The sequence below is a fragment of the Protomyctophum bolini genome, assembly GCF_963924005.1.
Source record: "Protomyctophum bolini genome assembly, chromosome: 18".
NCBI classification, from domain to species: domain Eukaryota; kingdom Metazoa; phylum Chordata; class Actinopteri; order Myctophiformes; family Myctophidae; genus Protomyctophum; species Protomyctophum bolini.
Genome location: NC_137879.1, coordinates 15,515,677 through 15,535,066, shown reverse-complemented (window position 1 = coordinate 15,535,066; position 19,390 = coordinate 15,515,677). Strand labels below are relative to the sequence as shown.

General features: G+C 42.3%; 2 protein-coding genes across 3 annotated transcripts; one reads left to right on the top strand and one right to left on the bottom strand.

Annotated features, from left to right (window-relative positions):
* Nucleotides 1–1,246: 1,246 nt before the first annotated feature.
* On the top strand, nt 1,247–13,883 carry atp2a1l (ATPase sarcoplasmic/endoplasmic reticulum Ca2+ transporting 1, like). 2 transcript variants are annotated; one of them, XM_080789726.1, is made up of 24 exons: nt 1,247–1,529; nt 2,557–2,574; nt 3,150–3,232; nt 4,619–4,723; nt 5,476–5,614; nt 6,594–6,674; nt 6,907–6,992; nt 7,138–7,435; nt 7,557–7,723; nt 8,000–8,088; nt 8,250–8,352; nt 8,699–8,830; nt 8,961–9,077; nt 9,214–9,432; nt 9,554–9,665; nt 9,819–10,042; nt 10,162–10,382; nt 10,542–10,744; nt 10,853–10,938; nt 11,187–11,320; nt 11,551–11,668; nt 12,037–12,154; nt 12,544–12,591; nt 13,598–13,883. In XM_080789726.1, the coding sequence occupies exons 1-23, from the start codon at nt 1,412–1,414 to the stop codon at nt 12,549–12,551; spliced, it is 2,979 nt and encodes a 992-aa protein (XP_080645852.1). In that variant the 5' UTR covers nt 1,247–1,411; the 3' UTR covers nt 12,552–12,591; nt 13,598–13,883. The 2 variants fall into 2 exon arrangements, with proteins under 2 accessions (XP_080645852.1, XP_080645851.1); XM_080789725.1 differs by lacking the exon at nt 12,544–12,591.
* On the bottom strand, nt 13,659–18,992 carry sult1st6 (sulfotransferase family 1, cytosolic sulfotransferase 6). Its single transcript, XM_080789727.1, has 7 exons — nt 18,206–18,992; nt 17,957–18,085; nt 16,588–16,685; nt 16,126–16,252; nt 15,223–15,317; nt 14,924–15,104; nt 13,659–14,572 (listed from the first exon to the last, which is right to left on the bottom strand). The coding sequence occupies exons 1-7, from the start codon at nt 18,390–18,392 to the stop codon at nt 14,460–14,462; spliced, it is 930 nt and encodes a 309-aa protein (XP_080645853.1). The 5' UTR covers nt 18,393–18,992; the 3' UTR covers nt 13,659–14,459.
* Between the last annotated feature and the right edge of the window lie 398 nt (nt 18,993–19,390).

The window sequence follows — 19,390 nt, the reverse complement described above, 5'->3', positions numbered from 1 at the left end:
AATCACATGTCGGTCATCACAGTCTAAACAACTAAATCAATGTTCCGGATCCACCACAAGAGGCCATTGTACACCAGTGGATGGCAGTCTGTGGTGTTGGATCATCTGTCACACAGTTTACAGCATGCCATATCTCGCAACTGCCTCCCTTCCTCAAAAAGAAAAGGAAAAAAAGAAGAAATAAAATTTGATCCCTCTCTATCTGCAGCCGGGGTCTCTCCTCTGTGGCGATATTGTATGACACGCGGCTCTCCTTTAGGCATTCTTGCCCCCCCCCCACCACCATGCAGCAGTCATTCCTCTGCTGTACAGTACACTCACTTTCTTCTTTTCATTATTTTCTCCTTTCTGTCATCAGCCCGTTCATAAAAGTGTGTCCTCCTTTGACTTGTTTATGTTTTCAAATACTTATTTCAATACTATACTATATATATTTACTATATTTCAGGTAGGTTAGTTGGTGCTTATATCTTTCTTTGTATTGGTATTGCTTTGCTGAAACAAAGCTTCTGAAAAAACACATAATGTAATATAGTGCTGTGCACTGCACTGCACTGTAGAGTGATGATGATGATGATGATGATGATTATGATACAAAAAAAGTTATATAGTGCTAATATGTTACATGACGCCTCCCTGTGCGTCCGGCTCTTGGCACTTGTGCATGTTGTGTGTCTGTATACTACACTGGTTTCCCTGGCTGGGCCTGTGTAACCGCACCCCAGAAAAGCTTGTACTAAATTAACCTTCTACCACTGTCTCCCTCCTTCATTCTCTCGCTCTTTCTGTCGTTTTCTCTCTCTCTGGCTCGGCACCCTCTACAGCACCAACCAGTTGAGCCGTCACTCAATGACCCCCCACTCCCTGATCTTCTGTCCTACTCTCTCACCTTCTCCTTTCTCCTTATTCCACTGACCATGCATGTTCCAAAAACAGATCTCATTTACATGTACGGTATACCCCCCCCCCCACACACACACACACACACACTCCAGTGCCCCGCACCCCACCCCACCCAACACTGCCACTAGTCCCCATCACCTCCTCCCCACACCCAAGTCCCCCCCCCTGTCCAAGGCTGCCACACTCCTCACACCTCCCTTTTGCTCCACTGCTAAACCCACCCTCTCTGACACCCCCACCCCACCCCCTGTCTCTCATGCTGGTATTTGGGGGGCGTGTGTCCGTGGGGTGTCCACCAATCATGTGGCCCTTTGGGGTATAAAACCCTGAACATCTCTTAGATAATTTGCTCTTTCTGTCAGTCACAACACTCCAGGGTAAGGAGGGTGCCACACATTCAGGCAACGCTGGGACCAAAGGTGAAGAAAATCTGCAGATAACCGCAAAGAAGTTAAAGAGCACGGATAGACGCGGTTAGAAGCCCGCTCCCTTTGTTTCTCCAGGAAGGATGGAGAACGCCCACATGAAGTCCGGGCCTGAGTGCCTGTCTTACTTCGGGGTGAGCGAAGTAACCGGCCTCTCTATTGACCAGTTCAAGAAGAACCTCGCCAAGTATGGACACAACGGTAAGAGCACAGGCATCACGGATGGGCATTGGGGATGGGCTGGGGGACATACTGTAACTCAACGAAGGCTTACACAGAGATAGAGTGACAAACTGGTATAGAGCTGGATGGTGTTTATATGAATGACTAATGTGTAACGTTGCCTGACTCCAGCAGTCAATGACATACAGTAGGATGTTTTCACAGGAACTAGCAGAGAGCGTTGAGGGTCTTGCATTGGCTGCTTTTAGAGGGGAGTTGCAACAGCTGGTAGAAATGTGGAGACATTGAGAAGCAGAGACTTTGAGGGCTTTGAAGAGCTATTTAAAGATAAGCAAAGAAGATGACTGGCGAGTGAGAGAGACAGGTGATGGCTCAAGAAGCTTCCTGGGTGATATATGGGGCGGGCGTTAACAGGAGAGGTGGATAATTTTAGGCCGGGTGAAAAGGGGGAGGTCCTTAGGTATCTTATAGCTAAAGTTTCTGCAATGTGAATGCTAATCAATAATAGTAGGCCTATGGGTAATTAGATACCAAAGGCTGTGCTACTATAGTACAAAAGCTATTACTCTTTTTTTTTCTTTGCTACTCTCAATCTGTGAGAGCTGATTGTTTTCACTGTGCAGTTTATCCTCATCATGAAGATGAACATATCTTATTTTGTTGAAGAGATAAAGGTATCAGTCCTTTCATTGTTTAGTATTTTAAAATGTGGTACACTACTTCAAATGGATTTCTTCTGCCTTGTCAGTCAGAGTTTTAGAAATGCATTGTATAAGCTTTTTATACACACTCCTTGTTATATACAGTAACTCCAAGACAATGAGAAATTGTAAAATATATATACCATGCTTTACCATTGTGGTAGGCCTACATGGCTTCAAGGGACCTACATGGCTGACATTTAACTCAATGGTGTCAGAAAAAAATCTATAGATTATAGAGAAAATCTCAAATACAATTTGAAAATGTAATTTTATTGATTCTTAATAACCATCCATTTTCTCTGTTTCTCTCTATTCTATCTTCCCTGTGTTCTCAACATCAGAGTTGCCCGCTGAGGAGGGTAAGTGTTAATACACACACACACACACACACACACACACACACACACACACACACACACACACACACACACACACACACACACACACACACACACACACAAACACACTATACTAACAATAAAATAAAACATACATCCAATTAGTTCTATTGAATCATTTGGATTTGAAGAAGTCCCAGGCTCAGGGTACCACCTTTACAAATCCTTGATTAGCACAAGGGATGGGTCATCATCAGTGCTCTACATTGGCCTCTTTCCACAACCAATAAATCTGTTTAGGGAGGTGATCAAAACAAGCATGCACTATTTTAATTGAGAAATGTCTGGCACTGTATTGTGCAATCCCCCTTGCTCTAGTCGAGCACAATCCTATTTGTTATTGGACAACAGCTATTCAAATTTCTTCTCCTTCAAGGCCAATAAGTAAAAAATTACACTTTTTCATTTGGGCATCTTTGGAGACAAAGTTCAAATACCCAATATACTCTTCCTTTCAAAATATTTGCGTACACATTCGTATTTTGTGATTATTTACTAAAGGGCCTCTTTTTTTCCCTTCTCTTCTTCTCACCCAGGTAAGAGCGTCTGGGAGCTGATCGTTGAGCAGTTTGAGGACTTGCTGGTCAGGATTCTGTTGCTGGCTGCTTGCATCTCCTTTGTGAGTATTTAATTTGAATGTCAAGGCTGTATTTTGTACATTTTATCCCAGGTTTCACCTGTCACGTTATTCTTAAATACAAGTAACAGTTGCACAAGGTGTAGTAGTCTGTAGAATGAGTAAGAAATCCCTTGGACTTCACCAGAGGTGTTCAACTCATGCAGCAACAGTCCCCAACAACAGGAACTTTGTCATTGTGGTGACATTTGCATTTCACAAATGTCAGTGACGTTTTTCTCCTCTTCTCAGCTTTCACAAATGTCTTACTGCCAACTATAACTCTAGCTCTGGCTCTTCGGAGTGAATAATCCCCTTTGACCCCTGGGTCTTATGTAGCATCCTGATACAGATTATATTGCGTTTCACATTTTTAGACCACACGTGTTCAGCGAACATGCTTGCAGGCATTGCTGCAGTTGATCATTGCCATCTTGTCACTTTGTAAGACAACTTCTTATCCCCTTCCAAAGTCGCCCCACCCCTCTGTATTTCTGACGGGTTGGCTACTTGTGCAGGGAGGGGTGGACATTGTGAGGGCTAGTAGGAGGTGTATTAATTGCTGCCCCTTACTTTCCACCCTGTTGGTCAGCTGTCATTATGGCCTTAGAAGGCGAATGGTTGAGGGGCAAGTGAGAGATGAGGGTCAGGGAAGTATAGGGGGGCTGAGGGGTAAGGGTTTATTTTAAGAAAGATTCAAGCCAGGGAGAGAAACTGAATCCTTCGGGAAAGGTCAGGACTGAAGCAAGGAACGAGAGGCTTCCACAGAAAGTGGCAGATAAGATTGAAGTGGAATACGAGCAAGGAGTTATGGGACATAGAGATCAAATTAAAACAGATTATGTAATCATACTATGACATAGGGCAATGCTATATAGGATCATTAATCAGAACTGCTGATGAGAAGTTGACAAGAACATTTAAAAACATGAGAACTATGCATAACTGTACGAACACAAATGCACACATACATAAATACATGCAACAAACATTTTTTAATGATACACTATTACTTATTACTTATAATTATTACTATTACATTTTCCCCCCATTAATTAAGTCTTGATTTCACACAAACTCAAGTGAAGAAAACACAGGAAGCACTACTACCTTTGCAAATTCAACAATCATTGAGACATCAAAAGGCAGAAAAATAGAAAAAAACTACACTCCAGACGAGATTTTAATAAGCCAGCGAGCCGAGAACTCCCATAATGCCACACTGTAAAAGCTGACACCATCACAACAGCTGTGACAAATATCTTAAATACAGGAGACATGATTCATGCTGGACACTGTGTTCCTTTTCAGCATTTTGTGGTGCCCTAGGTTGTATTTCACATGCCAAATGCTAGGTGTTAACTGGCTAACTGGCCTCTGTTCCTATAGGTGCTGGCTTGGTTTGAGGAAGGCGAGGAGACCGTCACCGCCTTCGTGGAGCCCCTCGTCATTCTTCTCATCCTCATCGCCAATGCCGTTGTCGGTGTATGGCAGGTTAGTGAAAATGTTGAGCAACTCCTGTCTGCTGTGATGTCATGCTCATGTAGATAGTCATTTTGTTTGGAGATTTGCTCAACCTCCATTGAGGTTGAGCATATCTGTTCTTCATAGAAATGGGAAGAAAACAATTGTCTAAATTTGATAGCTGTTGAACCTTAACATTTACTATAAGTTTACTATAAGCATGCATATATGTTTTCTGCAGGCTGTCAATGACTCAGGCTATGTATGCATTGATCTGCTACATTGCATCCTTCGAAGAACATGGCTTGGCCATCAGGCTTTAGTGAGCAGGGGAACATTCCCTTCCTTATTGAAAGATGATGTGCCCTGCAGTCTTATTATCAATTAAATTGATAATAAATCTGTCTTTGACAACTGTAATTCAAAACGTATTCACTGAATAACTGCATATCCGGTCATATTGGATCTTTCCAAGTTTTAGATGTGAACTCAGTACTAAGAATGTAATTTCTGTCTATCAACAAGCCGATCTAACTCACAACGCATCTCAATGCAGCGCGTTGTGAGCTTGATTTCCGTTTTTTCTTTTGCTTTTTTTATTCAATCTATTAGAATTGTGAAACGTGCGGAATACCAGGTTGTGAAAAACATTTACACAAATCTCTTATCAAAATCCTTTTAGATGGGCGTCCACGGCCAATTACATATCAATTTGGGGATGCTTGACATGAAAATGTTTGAGAACCACTGATCTAAATATTGTATGATTGTACTTTTCACAGGAGCGTAATGCTGAGGATGCCATTGAGGCTCTGAAGGAATATGAGCCTGAGCTGGGCAAGGTTTACCGTGCTGACAGAAAGAGCGTGCAGATAATCAAGGCCAGAGAAATTGTCCCTGGAGACATTGTGGAGGTGTCTGGTATGTTGCTTGTGTTTTCCCCTTAACGTCATCACCATGCATTAGGGAACTGTTTTAGAAACCCTATCAAAACATCACTATTTGCGTTATTACTGCGTAATTATTTACATGGCCGGAGGGAGAGAAACTGGAGATCTTTTCTCTCCTTTTGCGATGGGATATTCTTCTTGAGGTGTAATCCAACCCCACAATCTGTGCTGTCAAGGACAGGCAAATGATATCCCTATTAATAGCGAAAGAATCCAATGGGTCAAAGGCTGTTTCGCTGTCTAAATAGCATTTCACTGCGTGACGAGATGGTCAGAGTCTATATAGTGTCAGTGAAGTCTGAGGAAGAAACACAGAGGCTTTACAATAAACACACATCCGATAAATGTTATTTGCTAAATTGTGCAACAGGCGAGCTTCCTGTCTTTATAAGGCAACGAGAGGGCGGGGGGAATGGGAGAGCACTGCTGTGAAAACATGCTGAGTGAAGGAAAACAAAATCATGGATATAAATACCCCCAATGGCACCTGCCCCCCTCACACCCGCCCGCCCTCTATCCCAATGTACACCTGTTGCTCATGGGCTATTCATTTCAGTGCAATCCCCCACTCCCTCTCTCTCTTTCTCTCTGCTCTCTCTCTGTGCCATGGTTCATTCTGATTGGGTGCTGCTATATGACATTTGAGATTGTTCTTAACTTTGGAAACGTATAACTTATAAAGTCTTATAACACAGGGATGTTATTTTCTTTGTAAACCTTTAAGAAACATTATTCTCATTTGGTATTTTGCAAATTATGTGGAATTTACAGTGGAGATATTGCAAAATTGATGACAAGGAGGCATAATAGATTCACGTTAATGCTGCTAAATTCCTTCTCACTGCATTAACCCTCCAAATACAACACACTGTTCTACGTATATGTGTATGTTCAATAACATTGGATAACAACTCTCATAACCGAAATGAACTCTCTGTCTGTGTCTACAGTTGGTGACAAAGTCCCCGCTGACATCAGACTTGTTTGCATCAAGTCCACCACCCTGCGTGTTGACCAGTCTATCCTTACTGGTAAGGTTCACAAGTCTACTGTATTATAGGGAAGGAAGGATTGGATGTGGATGTGGATGCTTACGGGCTGTCAGTGATATAATTACACATTTTAATTAATTTAATGAAAATGTAATGAAATTAATTTAATTATTCCTTGCAGCAATGTTTGTGTAGTGCATAAGGTATAGTGATCCTCAATGTTGTAGTTTGTATTCCCTGTTTCTAATCAATTTGATGCTGTTACCCTCAGGTGAGTCTGTCAGTGTGATCAAGCACACTGATGCAGTCCCCGACGCCAGGGCTGTCAACCAGGACAAGAAGAACATGCTTTTCTCTGTAAGTGTCTTCTATTTTTTATTATTCAATAGTTGTGGTTTTTCATCATTTCCTTTCTCCTCCAAACTTCACTTAATTTCGAAGTTCTCTTTTATTCCATGTCCACGATTGTCTTTTCACCTTCCTGTTCCTGTCTCCTCCTCAGGGTACCAACATTGCCTCCGGCAAGGCCATTGGTGTGGCTATTGCGACCGGTGTCTCCACTGAGATCGGTAAAATCCGTGACCAGATGTGCGCCACTGAGCAGGAGAAGACCCCTCTGCAGGCTAAGCTGGACGAGTTCGGTGAGCAGCTGTCCAAGGTCATCACCCTTATCTGCATCGCTGTCTGGGCTATCAACATTGGCCACTTCAACGACCCCGTCCATGGAGGCTCCTGGATCCGTGGTGCCGTCTACTACTTCAAGATCGCCGTTGCCCTGGCTGTGGCCGCCATCCCTGAGGGTGAGCAAAAATATTTTCAACCAAAACAATGTTTTCAGACAGTTACCTGGCCCGTGTCCTCGATTGTCTGTTGCCCTGCTTGTTCCTTATCACGCTCACAGTTTTCACCAATCTGTTGCAGGTCTGCCCGCTGTCATCACCACCTGTCTGGCTCTGGGCACCCGCCGTATGGCCAAGAAGAACGCCATTGTCAGAAGCCTGCCCTCCGTGGAGACCCTGGGCTGCACCTCCGTCATCTGCTCAGACAAGACCGGCACCCTCACCACCAACCAGATGTGTGTGACCAAGGTGGGTGTCTTTAGATCAAAGGACATGGAGATGGAGCGCAGCACCCTGTCAGGAAAAAGGAGACATTAAATGGTGGTTGATGATGCCAAGACAAGAAGACAAACTAAGGCCATACAGTGACAAAACAATAGGAAGTGAAATAAATAAAGTTGCATCTAAGATTGTCAATATGTAGCATAAAGTTAAAACATACCGTACATCCATACTCTCCCTACTCCCTACTTTTGATTAGTTTGTTCCTGTAAGCTAACAGATCTCTTTCATTCTTGCACACAGATGTTCATTGTCAAGAATGTTGAAGGTGAACATGTTGACCTTGATGCCTTTGACATCTCTGGCTCCAAGTACACTCCTGAGGGCGAAGTGTAAGTCTGATTTCCATGACAAATGTATCTATTATCATTACTACTATATTATAGACTATGTAGAATATAGACTACTATAGACTCTTATGTTCCAAGTTCAACACTGAGGCGAAGGCACACCTCTGTCTTTCAATTAATTCCTTTGTTGTTACATATTTCAGTTCCCAGGGAGGTTCCAAGACCAACTGCAGCTCATACGACGGCCTTGTTGAGCTGGCTACCATCTGCGCCCTGTGCAATGACTCCTCTCTCGACTACAATGAGGTACAGTTGATGTTTTGAACCTGTAAAAGAAGAAACACCCCACTGTCTTCAAATGCAGTGAAAATATTTAGGGAACCAGCAACGTTTCGGCCTGTACAGCCTTCATCAGGCTCATTGCTGCTTCCCTATTAAACATTTTCACTGCATTTGTAGGCGGTGTGCGGGTGTTACTTTTTTTGCATGATGTCGGGCACTTAGTTGTCCTTCCCCTACGCAACTGTCGCTTGTAAGTGTGCAAAAGCCTTTTTTTATTTTATGTTTTGAACCTGACATCTGAAGTAGGACAGTGGTAGGCCTCAACTCACAAGCCTTCAAACCTTTCTAATCACTACCTCTATTTCAACAGACCAAGAAGATCTATGAGAAGGTTGGTGAGGCTACTGAGACCGCCCTGAGCTGCCTGGTTGAGAAGATGAACGTGTTCAACTCTAACGTCAAGAACCTGAACAAGATTGAGAGGGCCAATGCTTGCTGTTCAGTAAGTGTCGTGTGCACTGTCCACTGCCATATAGTTGATAGAATCATACTCTTGTTCTTCTTCTTCATCACCAACCAACCGTCTCAAAATCACTCAGTTCTAAATATAACCATTTTAACTCTTCCAATAGGTGATCAAACAGCTGATGAACAAGAAGTTCACCCTGGAGTTCTCCCGTGACAGGAAATCCATGTCCGCTTATTGCACCCCTGCCAAGGGTGATGGCAGTGCCAAGATGTTCGTGAAGGTCAGTTCCGTCTTTCCGTCTCTTCCCATTCACAATACATTTGCTCATTATGCCTGTGCTTTTGTGGAGATGAAACAGTCATCAGTCATCAACCACTGTCAACGAACAATGTGAAAACCACTAATTTCTTCAACAGGGCGCACCCGAGGGTGTGATTGATAGGTGCGCATACGTCCGTGTTGGCGCCACCCGCGTGCCCCTGACCGCTGGTATTAAGGACAAAATCCTGGCTGTGATCAAGGATTGGGGTTGTGGTCGTGACACCCTGCGTTGTCTGGCCCTGGCCACCCGTGACACCCCCCTGAAGGTTGAGGAGATGGTCCTTGAGGACTCCACTAAGTTCATTGACTATGAGGTAAGAACCACACAAATTCTGGCTTTACCTGCCAGGTGCTTGAACATTGAAGGGCATAGTAGCTAAATATATATAACTCTGTAAACCTGTACTGACCTTCTTTCCTCCCATCTTCCCCCAGATGGACCTGACCTTTGTTGGCTGCGTTGGTATGCTGGATCCCCCTCGTAAGGAGGTCACTCCCGCCATTGAGCTGTGCAGAGCCGCTGGAATCCGTGTCATCATGATCACTGGTTTGTATACTTCCTATACCGTTTGCAATGACAGTTTATAGCCAGATGTTTATGCAATATGCAGCTAGTAGTGTCTGGCTAATGGGTAATATCAAGCAGTTGTGTGACTGAGCTCGGCCGTACCCGCTAACCTGCAGACTCTTCCTACTCCAGGTGACAACAAGGGAACCGCCATCGCTATCTGCCGTCGTATTGGCATCTTCAAAGAGGATGAGGATGTGGAGGGCAAGGCCTACACCGGACGCGAGTTTGACGATCTGCCCAGTGACGATCAGGGCCCCGCTGTGATGAGAGCTTGCTGCTTCGCCCGTGTGGAGCCAGCCCACAAGTCTAAGATCGTTGAGTTCCTGCAGAGTTACGATGAAATTACTGCCATGGTGAGGAGATCATCTCAACAGAAATATGCATCTTCACTATAAGATGATCTTCAGGTGTGTATACTGTTAGAAAAGTCCACGCTGACTGTGTGCCGTGCCTCCTCTGTCCCTTAACCCAGACTGGTGATGGAGTGAACGATGCCCCCGCCCTGAAGAAGGCCGAGATCGGTATCGCTATGGGCTCTGGCACCGCCGTTGCCAAGTCTGCCTCTGAGATGGTCCTGGCTGACGACAACTTCTCTTCCATTGTGTCTGCCGTTGAGGAGGGCAGAGCTATCTACAACAACATGAAGCAGTTCATCCGCTACCTCATCTCCTCCAACGTCGGTGAGGTCGTCTGGTGAGTGGCCACTTTAATATCTAGTTGTCTAATTCCGTTGTGTCTTCTTCCTCTTCCTGTATGCTCCTTTCCCCTTTTCTCTGCAGTCTTTTTTGTCCACATCACTGGGAAATTGTTCTCACGTGTCCTGACCTTCCACCCTTCTTCCCACCCTCTCAGTATCTTCCTGACCGCTGCCCTGGGTCTGCCCGAGGCTCTCATCCCCGTCCAGCTGCTGTGGGTCAACCTGGTGACTGACGGTCTGCCCGCCACCGCTCTGGGCTTCAACCCCCCTGACCTGGACATCATGGGCAAGCCCCCACGTAAGGCCAAGGAGCCCCTGATCTCCGGATGGTTGTTCTTCAGATATATGGCTATTGGTGGTAAGTAATTAACTTCTTCCGGTGTTTCATATAGTAGAATGACGTGGCCATGAGTGTAAACGTGTTAAAGAACACACTCAACATAGCAACTGTGACTTTCTTCAACAGGATACGTCGGTGCTGCCACTGTTGGTGCTGCTGCCTATTGGTTCATTTATGATGTTGAGGGTCCCGGTGTCACCTTCTACCAGCTGGTATGTACAATATCCCTCGCAGACACACACTTGTTACTCTCGAAAAGCAGTGTTCAATAGCACTGATTTAGGTGGTTTCCTTCCCGACAGCAACGATAATTATTTCACAGCAAACATTTTTAACTTGTATCTTTGCTTCTGGGGGGTCCCTGGAACAACATATTTTAAGATGGGGTCGGCGGCTAATTATGCTAATAACCAGCACATGGTGACCAAGTCTCTCTTTCTCTGTCACTATCTCTACACAGTCCCACTTCATGCAGTGCCATGATGCCAACGAGGAATTTGCTGGCATTGAGTGCGAGGTCTTTGAGGCTGAAGCTCCTATGACCATGGCCCTGTCTGTGCTGGTCACCATTGAGATGTGCAACGCCCTCAACAGGTACAGTACGGTTCGGCTCTGAGTATAAAACAAAATGAGGTCATTTAACTCTGTGTTATATTCAAGATTTCTGTTACTTTTACGTCAACATATGACATCAAGCCAAGCAATTAAATTAGCATTTAGCAATTTAGAAATCCATCACTCAGCGGAAGCGATCGTTCTTCTATTGCTGTAAATCCATCACGCTGCCTTTGATAGCAGTCTCATCCTCCATCTCTTCTCTCCAGCTTGTCTGAGAACCAGTCTCTGGTCCGCATGCCCCCATGGGTCAACTTCTGGCTGCTTTCTGCCATGACCCTCTCCTTCTCCCTGCACTTCATGATCATCTATGTGGAACCCCTGCCCGTAAGTCTGCACCAGGACTCATCACTCCCTACTGTCCCATTTAACCACTTAGGAAATGTTTTGCTTATAATAATGACATGCCCAAAATTACAACATTACAGGGCTCTGTGGACATTCTTGTTTAATTCACAATCATAATGTAGATTATTTTTGTTTGTTTGTCCGTTTGTTTTTTGGGTTAGGGTTAGGATTAGACTACACATATACACTGTCATAAATTTACAATGACAATGTTATTCAGATGTGACAGAGATCCATCACTCATTCCTTGCCTTGAATACCCACATGATATGCATGATATGGGACTCATGTACTAGTATTTCTATTGTGACATACCGTAATATTGATCACTCTTTTCTCTCCATTAGATGGTCTTCCATCTGACTCACTTGAACGTTGAGCAGTGGCTGGTTGTCCTGAAGCTTTCCATCCCTGTCATCCTCATTGATGAGGTCCTGAAGTTCGTCGCCCGTAACTACGTTGAGAGTACGTATCCTCACATTTGTGTCGTCCGATGATGACTCCTGCTACTGTTGGGTTTCCACGGACAGCTTTCAAGATTCTCTTTCTAAAATCTGACATTTTGTTCTAATTTCCCCCACTATACATTATTAATTGTTAATTAATAATTAATAATTTAACTAAGTGTACTTGAAATTAATCTATCAGTTAATTCATTATTTAATTATATGAATGTATTACTAATTCAATCAACATAATCAATTTTCATATTTTCTTCATTGAAATAATTCTATCCATCTACTTTCATTCACGTCATCATCTTTTCTGTTCTCTCATTCTTTCCTCATGTAACTCTGTAACTCCATTCATTAACTTGATATTAACTCACTTACCCCCTTTCTTTTCTATTCCAGTATATTAAATCAATCAACTTTCCATCATTAGGCTGTAACTAAAGCAAGGTATTCTACAAGCTGCTCTTCCAGCAACATTTCTTGTTATCTTTGTCTATGTTAGTCTATTTCTTTGTGTGTGTTTTGGGAGCGGGCGTGTCAAGGCTAAGTCTAATTTATAATTTGTCGCACGACATACTATAAATTACACTTCATGTACATTGTGTTATCCAGTGTGGTAGAGTGTTTGTTGACAAAATGTGGTACTCAGGCCTTTTGCCTTTACAAATTAATTGGATGGATAGAAAAACTTCTGCCTGGGGTCGACATCAGCAAATGAAATTAGTTCAGATCTGAGCCAAGTCTCCTGAGGAGGCATGTCTGAAGCCTGTCCTGGACAAGGGTCTCCGGACGTAAAAACAAGCAACAATCTTGTTTAAAAAATAAATAAATATATATATATATATATATATATATATATATATATATATATATATATATATATATATATATATAATCAAGCCAAAGAGCTTATCGTATCAGTGAAGGTCCTCAACATGTGAATGAATGATGTTGTATTCTGTTTGTATTCTGCATAAGGAGCGTGTAACAGTGACCTTTTTGGTACCGCTATAGTAGTACTATACATGTGTCATATCACCTGTAGCAACCTTGTATCTCCAATAATGCCCTTGTTTGAGGGGAAAACTAAATTCCTGAACATTTTAAAAATAATTTGGAGATCTGTGGTTTCTGCAGGAGACTGTCACCATGTTTATACCCATTAGATGCCTTGCACACTATGTAAGGAATGGATAGCAGTCGCTTTATTTGCATCGATTATTGCAGTTGGCTTAGAAATGTTCAATGTTACATTGAAGGCATTGGCTATACTGTAGCTGAGTGAACTTTTGACTTTATATTGCGGCTACATAGCTTCCAGGCGATTGGATTTGAATAGTTATAGTTAAAGATAGTATTTGTTCTCCACTAACATAATCCTAGTTGTATGTCTAATAACAATTGTAAAGTATCATTTACAACTCTAATTGTTTCTTTTTTCTTTTTTTCCCAGTTTCAAACGTACAATAGACATGCAGAAGAGTCTGCAAAGGAGGAAGATCACAACCAATGAGGAGGGGAGCTCTAGTGAGCCACCCAGAAGAGAGAGGACAAAACACCGGAAAACCTTTAAAAAAACAATACAAAATACATCAAAAAAATCTACATAAAAATAACCTCTATGTAAAGAAAGATGTATTGAGGTATATTGTCCCTGCGAATTACATAGTAAAGTATTTAAAGATTTTATTCTAAGAAATAAAGTATGTATTAAAAGTGACTTTTTTTTGTTAAACTTGGATATTCTCAGCTTGTCTGTTTGATTTTCCATCTCATTTACTCTTGTTCTTGTCTATGTTTCTCATGTATTGTGAAACACTGGCTGCCTTCACTGAGCACTGTATAGTGTGTGGGGGTGTAGGGTTGCAGAATGACTTCATATGGACAGAAAAAGGCACATGCTTCCCAGCTGCCAGTGCTCTCCATAAGCTCTGTGTAGTCAGTCGACACTGTTGGAAGTCCCATGACATAAATGGGCATGCCCGCACACTCACATGAACACTTTTGGTCTTATAGATATATCGTTTACATGACAAGTTGCAATAAAGTGATTACAAATTAATGTATTGTATTGTGTAGCACATTTTTGTTGAGCAATACAATCAACATAGATTTTCTCCTGTATATTTACCATACTAGATAGATAGATATATAGATAGATAGATAGATATGCACAAATAAGGCAAAGTGACTATTGTGTTGTAGTTCACTGTTGAATCTCTGATCTCCTGGCGACTGCAGAGTGCTGTCAAGTACAAAATGGGTCTTTTGTTTGCAGCACTGCCTGCATCGATTTAGAAAACAGGAAGTCCACTTTAGATCTGGGTTCTGAATGGTATGTCGGTTCCCTTCATTTGCTTTGCATAGTCTTCATCAAACATCTTTGATTGTTCAGGGGTGAAGTGATTGGCCCAATCACCTACCTCACCTGAATATGTGAAAAAGAAAAAAAGAAAAGATAGAAGAAAACAGAGGACTCGGTAGAATAATTGTTGTTTTCCAGCAGACCCAGTTAGACTAGAAAGTAACTGCTAGGGGGCACCATTGGATCGTGTAAACTTTAGCATGTGCAAACCAGTAGACAGATTCACAAATTTGGGGAATTCCAATTGCACAGCTTTAAAAATGATGGTTGATTATGGCTTATTTTTATGGATGTACACAGGCGAATTGATGCACACAGGATAAATCAGCCGTACCCATAATTTGTATTCACTTTTTCCTAGGGGCAAGCAATGTACTGTTTTGGATTGTTTAGGATAATCAGAGATCAACTGACCTTTTCTCATGAAAGGAGAGACAGAGTGGTCAAACACAGGCCCTGCGATAAACGAGTAGTTTGCCATAGGGTTCTCTTTCATGACCTTGAACGATGTGAGTTCCACAATGCGGTTGATGACATCATCAGAGAGGGACATGTCAAGGTAGTGCATGATGCGTTCCACTTCACGTCGTGGGTTCTGGGGAGACACAGGTTTTGAGTGTGAGTGTGTGGAAGAGAGAGAGAGAGAGAGAGAGAGAGAGAGAGAGAGAGAGAGAGAGAGAGAAAAAGACATCTTAACTTAGTTAACTTCTAACCTCCTTCATGTCCTCATAGAAAAGATACAGGATGCTCTTCTTATCTCTCTCCTCCCAGTAATCCTTCACATGGTCATACCAGGAGCCCCATGCCACTGTTGGAAACAGCAGTCAGTCCAGTTTTTATCATGGCCAGAGTTATACAGTATAATTGAATAGCACTAGAATGGCAATCCAAGCTGTAAATGTACAGTCAAGTGTCGAAGTGTCCTTGAGCAAGACCCGGAACCCCCAATTGCTCCCGGTGTGCAGGTTGATGCCTTGTATGGTTTCCTTCGCCATCTGTGTATGAATGGGTGAATGTAATGCACAATCTATGTAAAGCACCTTGGATAAAGACACTATATGAATACACCATTTACAATCCTACTGTACGTGCGTACGTGTGCGTGCGTACGTGTGTGTACAGTTGTAGTGCATGTAACTCGAGAACCGTTTGACCCACCAACTTCACATTCGACACACGCGTTCCACACCCCCACAGGGAGTGGGCCTAATGTGGGCCTAATGAGGCCAACTCCTTTCACCTGGGCCAGTCTCTGCCAGTGGGCTGAATTGATTGCCAAATACACTTTTCAGTTTGCAGTCTTCACTTCACACACAAGCACATACACAGATCTCCATGTGGGACACATGTGGGCTACAGTTAAAATGGGTGCTATGACAACGTTTGTCATTAGGTTTCCAAGTTGCATCGTTCTCAAGTAGGCCAGTGGCCGACTGCGACAGGCACGTACAGGTCTAGTACTTCAAACTCTGAACTCTGTCTATTTGGTTACATATACTCTATCAGAGTTAAATTTACTCTAGTATACATCAATAACCTACAGTATGCTATTTATGCTGCTGCATAGATAAGTTTTACACAAGATGTAACAATAAAGTACAACCTTGAACCCTTACATTCTCCTCGCATGAACTTGTGGATGTAGCCATCCCAGGGCCCTGGCTCTGGCTGTGTCTGATTCATACGGTCAAAGTGATAGTAGCTCACCATGTTGTCCTTAGCGTTGCGCGCCACATAGATCACCTTAGGATGCCAGAGGAAGGAAGAGTTAGAGGGAGGATTCAGGAGGATACAGAGATTGGGTGAAATTTAGGGCTGCAACTAGATGATTTTCTTAGCGATTATTCAACCAATTAATTTTTATATATCTACAAATTGATTTTAACCACCTAAAAGTTATTTTATACTTAGTGGTAAAATATTGATCAATTATTTTATACAGTTATTGATTATCAATATTTTGTTTTACAATTGATTAAATTGATTATTTGATTAACTTTGCACCCTTAGTGAAATTATGTTCTCGACTCCTTTGAATTTGAATTTACCTTAATTTAAACTTTAAACTTTGAACTTACCTTGCATTTGTTCCCCCAAAATCCAGTTGGCACCAGTTGGAGTGGCAGATGAGTCTTGATGACTCTTGGTGGATCCATTTTCTTCAGAAGGTCAATACCTGAAACATGCAATTATTCCAGTCAATCTATTTGATGTAAAAAAATATATATATTCAGTTTCAACAGACAGACAGACATGACTGCAGGCAGTCTATCTGTCTATCTCACATTCTGCAGAGGTCGGAAAGTAAGTGACTGAGGAAGAGTGCAGGGCCGGCGGTGGACTATTCGGCTGCTGATAATCTAAGCCTAATCCTTACCGTGCACTAATTTAACGTTTTTATTGGACTATTGGGACGTTGGAATAATGGTCCATCAGATTAATGGGTAGCCCACTAGCCCCACTTATTTTACACAACAACTAGAGAGGGTTTGTGTGTTGTTTGTGTTTTGCACAGCCATGGTAAATCTCAAGTATTGAGTTGTGTGTACACCGGCTTTCAGTGGCCTCTCCCTTGGGAAGGGAGTGTCTTTGAATGTTGTGTTTGTCCTTGTGTCAAGGCATCTCAGTTTACTATTTATTTTTTATTTATTTAGATTGATGGTATATTTCAACTTTCAGAATATACAGTACGTGTTTGGCCGTTTGGATATTTTCTTTTCTTTTTCCCCCCATTTCATTGTTGAGGGCCTTACACACGCATTATAACGCAACACTAGAAACTCTCTTTCAGACTTCTTATTAACAAAGAAGACAACTATCTGTTAAAATGGGATAAGCGGGAGTCGCACACTATTTTCTTTTTAATGTTCACTTGTCATACTCTGTTTCTCCTTCGTTTCTGCTTTATTTATTCGTTGCAAACATTTTAGCTGTACCCTGTTTATTGAAAAATAAAAATATATTAATCATTAAAATAAATAACAACACTAGACAAACCGCCATGCACGTTTCTATTCTTCAGGGGCAATATGCATACAGCTTAATGTTTACCTGTGTTGCCCAAATTAACATACAGTGAAATCTGTTAATTCTTCTGAAAAGCTCAGAAGCAATACCAATAGTTCCACACCAACAAAACTGGTTGTGTATTAAGGCAACAGCAATGTCAAGCACAATGCATGGGTGGTGAATAATGGAAACAGGATACATGGAGACTGCAGACTGCAGTTATGAAGCTGGACCAAGTCCATGTTGTGCATCTTCTATTTTGTCCACATTCGACTTAACATTATTGATAATGTTAATAATAAATAAATAACTTATTCATAAATAAGTGAGTTCTAACTCAAATGGTAGTCTAGTCCACACCACGATGATTATATATAGATACCTCCTTTGTGTTACTCTCCACATTACATGCTCACTAGACATTTTGGGAATGCATACCTGAGGGGACGGGGGGAGGAGAGAAGATTTCCAGGAAGGGAATCCTGATAATTGTTGGAGCCCTTCTGCAAATCTCGGCATCTCCATTGTGAAGGAGCAGGTCTACTATCTCCTGGGTCCATGTGGTTCCTTATGATCAAAGACAGGTAAACACTGAATGTCAGCTGCATAATATTCAACTTAATTATATTCTATTCTTCTGAAGCTCTATTGTATAACTGCCAGTCTACAGGTATAGAGAAAAGCTACCTGCTTTGGGATACGTGGCGATGAGTAGATCTGAGGGGTCAGGTTGAAAAGCCCAGATAGAGTCCCAGTTGTTGGCAATTTGGTTCATAAGAGGTATACCCCTGATGGGGATAAGTGGGAAACGATAAATGGCATCCCGGGCCTTCTCAATGGCATCGGACATGGATATCTTCTCCTCCTCTGACATGACTTAACGGTGGTGTCAGATGAAAACAAAGTTGTCAGAGCAGGCACAGAAAGTTGTCAGCAGCAACTGACTGCCGCCAACACCACACAGCTAGACCTTGCTCTTGTCTCGACTGATTCTTTTTTGGTCCCGTGTCAAATATGCACAGCCGGTCACTCACTGGAGCTGTGAATTTCTGCAAAAATGTTCCTGCTTGATTTAATTCCAAAGTACACTCTGTGTAATCATCCACTTTATATTATGTCCCATAGCTGGCCTCTTTCAAACAGCAGCAAGTCTTTTAGTTTTGTCTTTGTGTGAACTCCTCTTGTTTCTTCTTGGTCCTCAGCATTACATTTCCTTTTCCCTTTCCAAATTTAACATCCCCTTTTCTAGGGATAGCTAGGAGTTTCTCTCTAATTTCTTCCCAAACCCCTCCCTCTTGAAGATTGATTTGAAGATGAAATTCTTCAGTCACTCTAAAACAGGTCTCCCCTTTTTCACTTCTATCGTCACTGTCTGTGTCTGAATGGTTCACATAACCGTCTACACTGGCAGTTCCACAGACAGACCTGCTATAAGTGCCCTTATAGCCTAACTAACTAGCCCAGTTACATCTGAACTCCACTCTTGCTCCCAACAATAATACACTGAATATTATTCCTGAATCCAAAATTCTAGGAAAGGACAAGGGAGGGTCTTAAATCCCTGCATTCCACACGAACCAACCACCGTGGTAATGTCATTTCTGAGGGAGGAGCATGCTACTCATATTCTCCATGAGTTAGGTTGAGCATTAACTTTGACAGGTTTAACCAGATGAACAGGGAAGCAATAAGGAACAAATATAGAGGAAATTGGGTACCTGTTGGATATAGTAATACCAATAATATCCCTATTGGCAAGAAATCAAGCTTTTTGTTATGGCCTTTCTGTACCCAAAACTGACATATGTGTGGTGTGGTGTGTACTAATTTTCTTACAGAATACTGAGAGACAAACAATACCCTCTCCTGCAC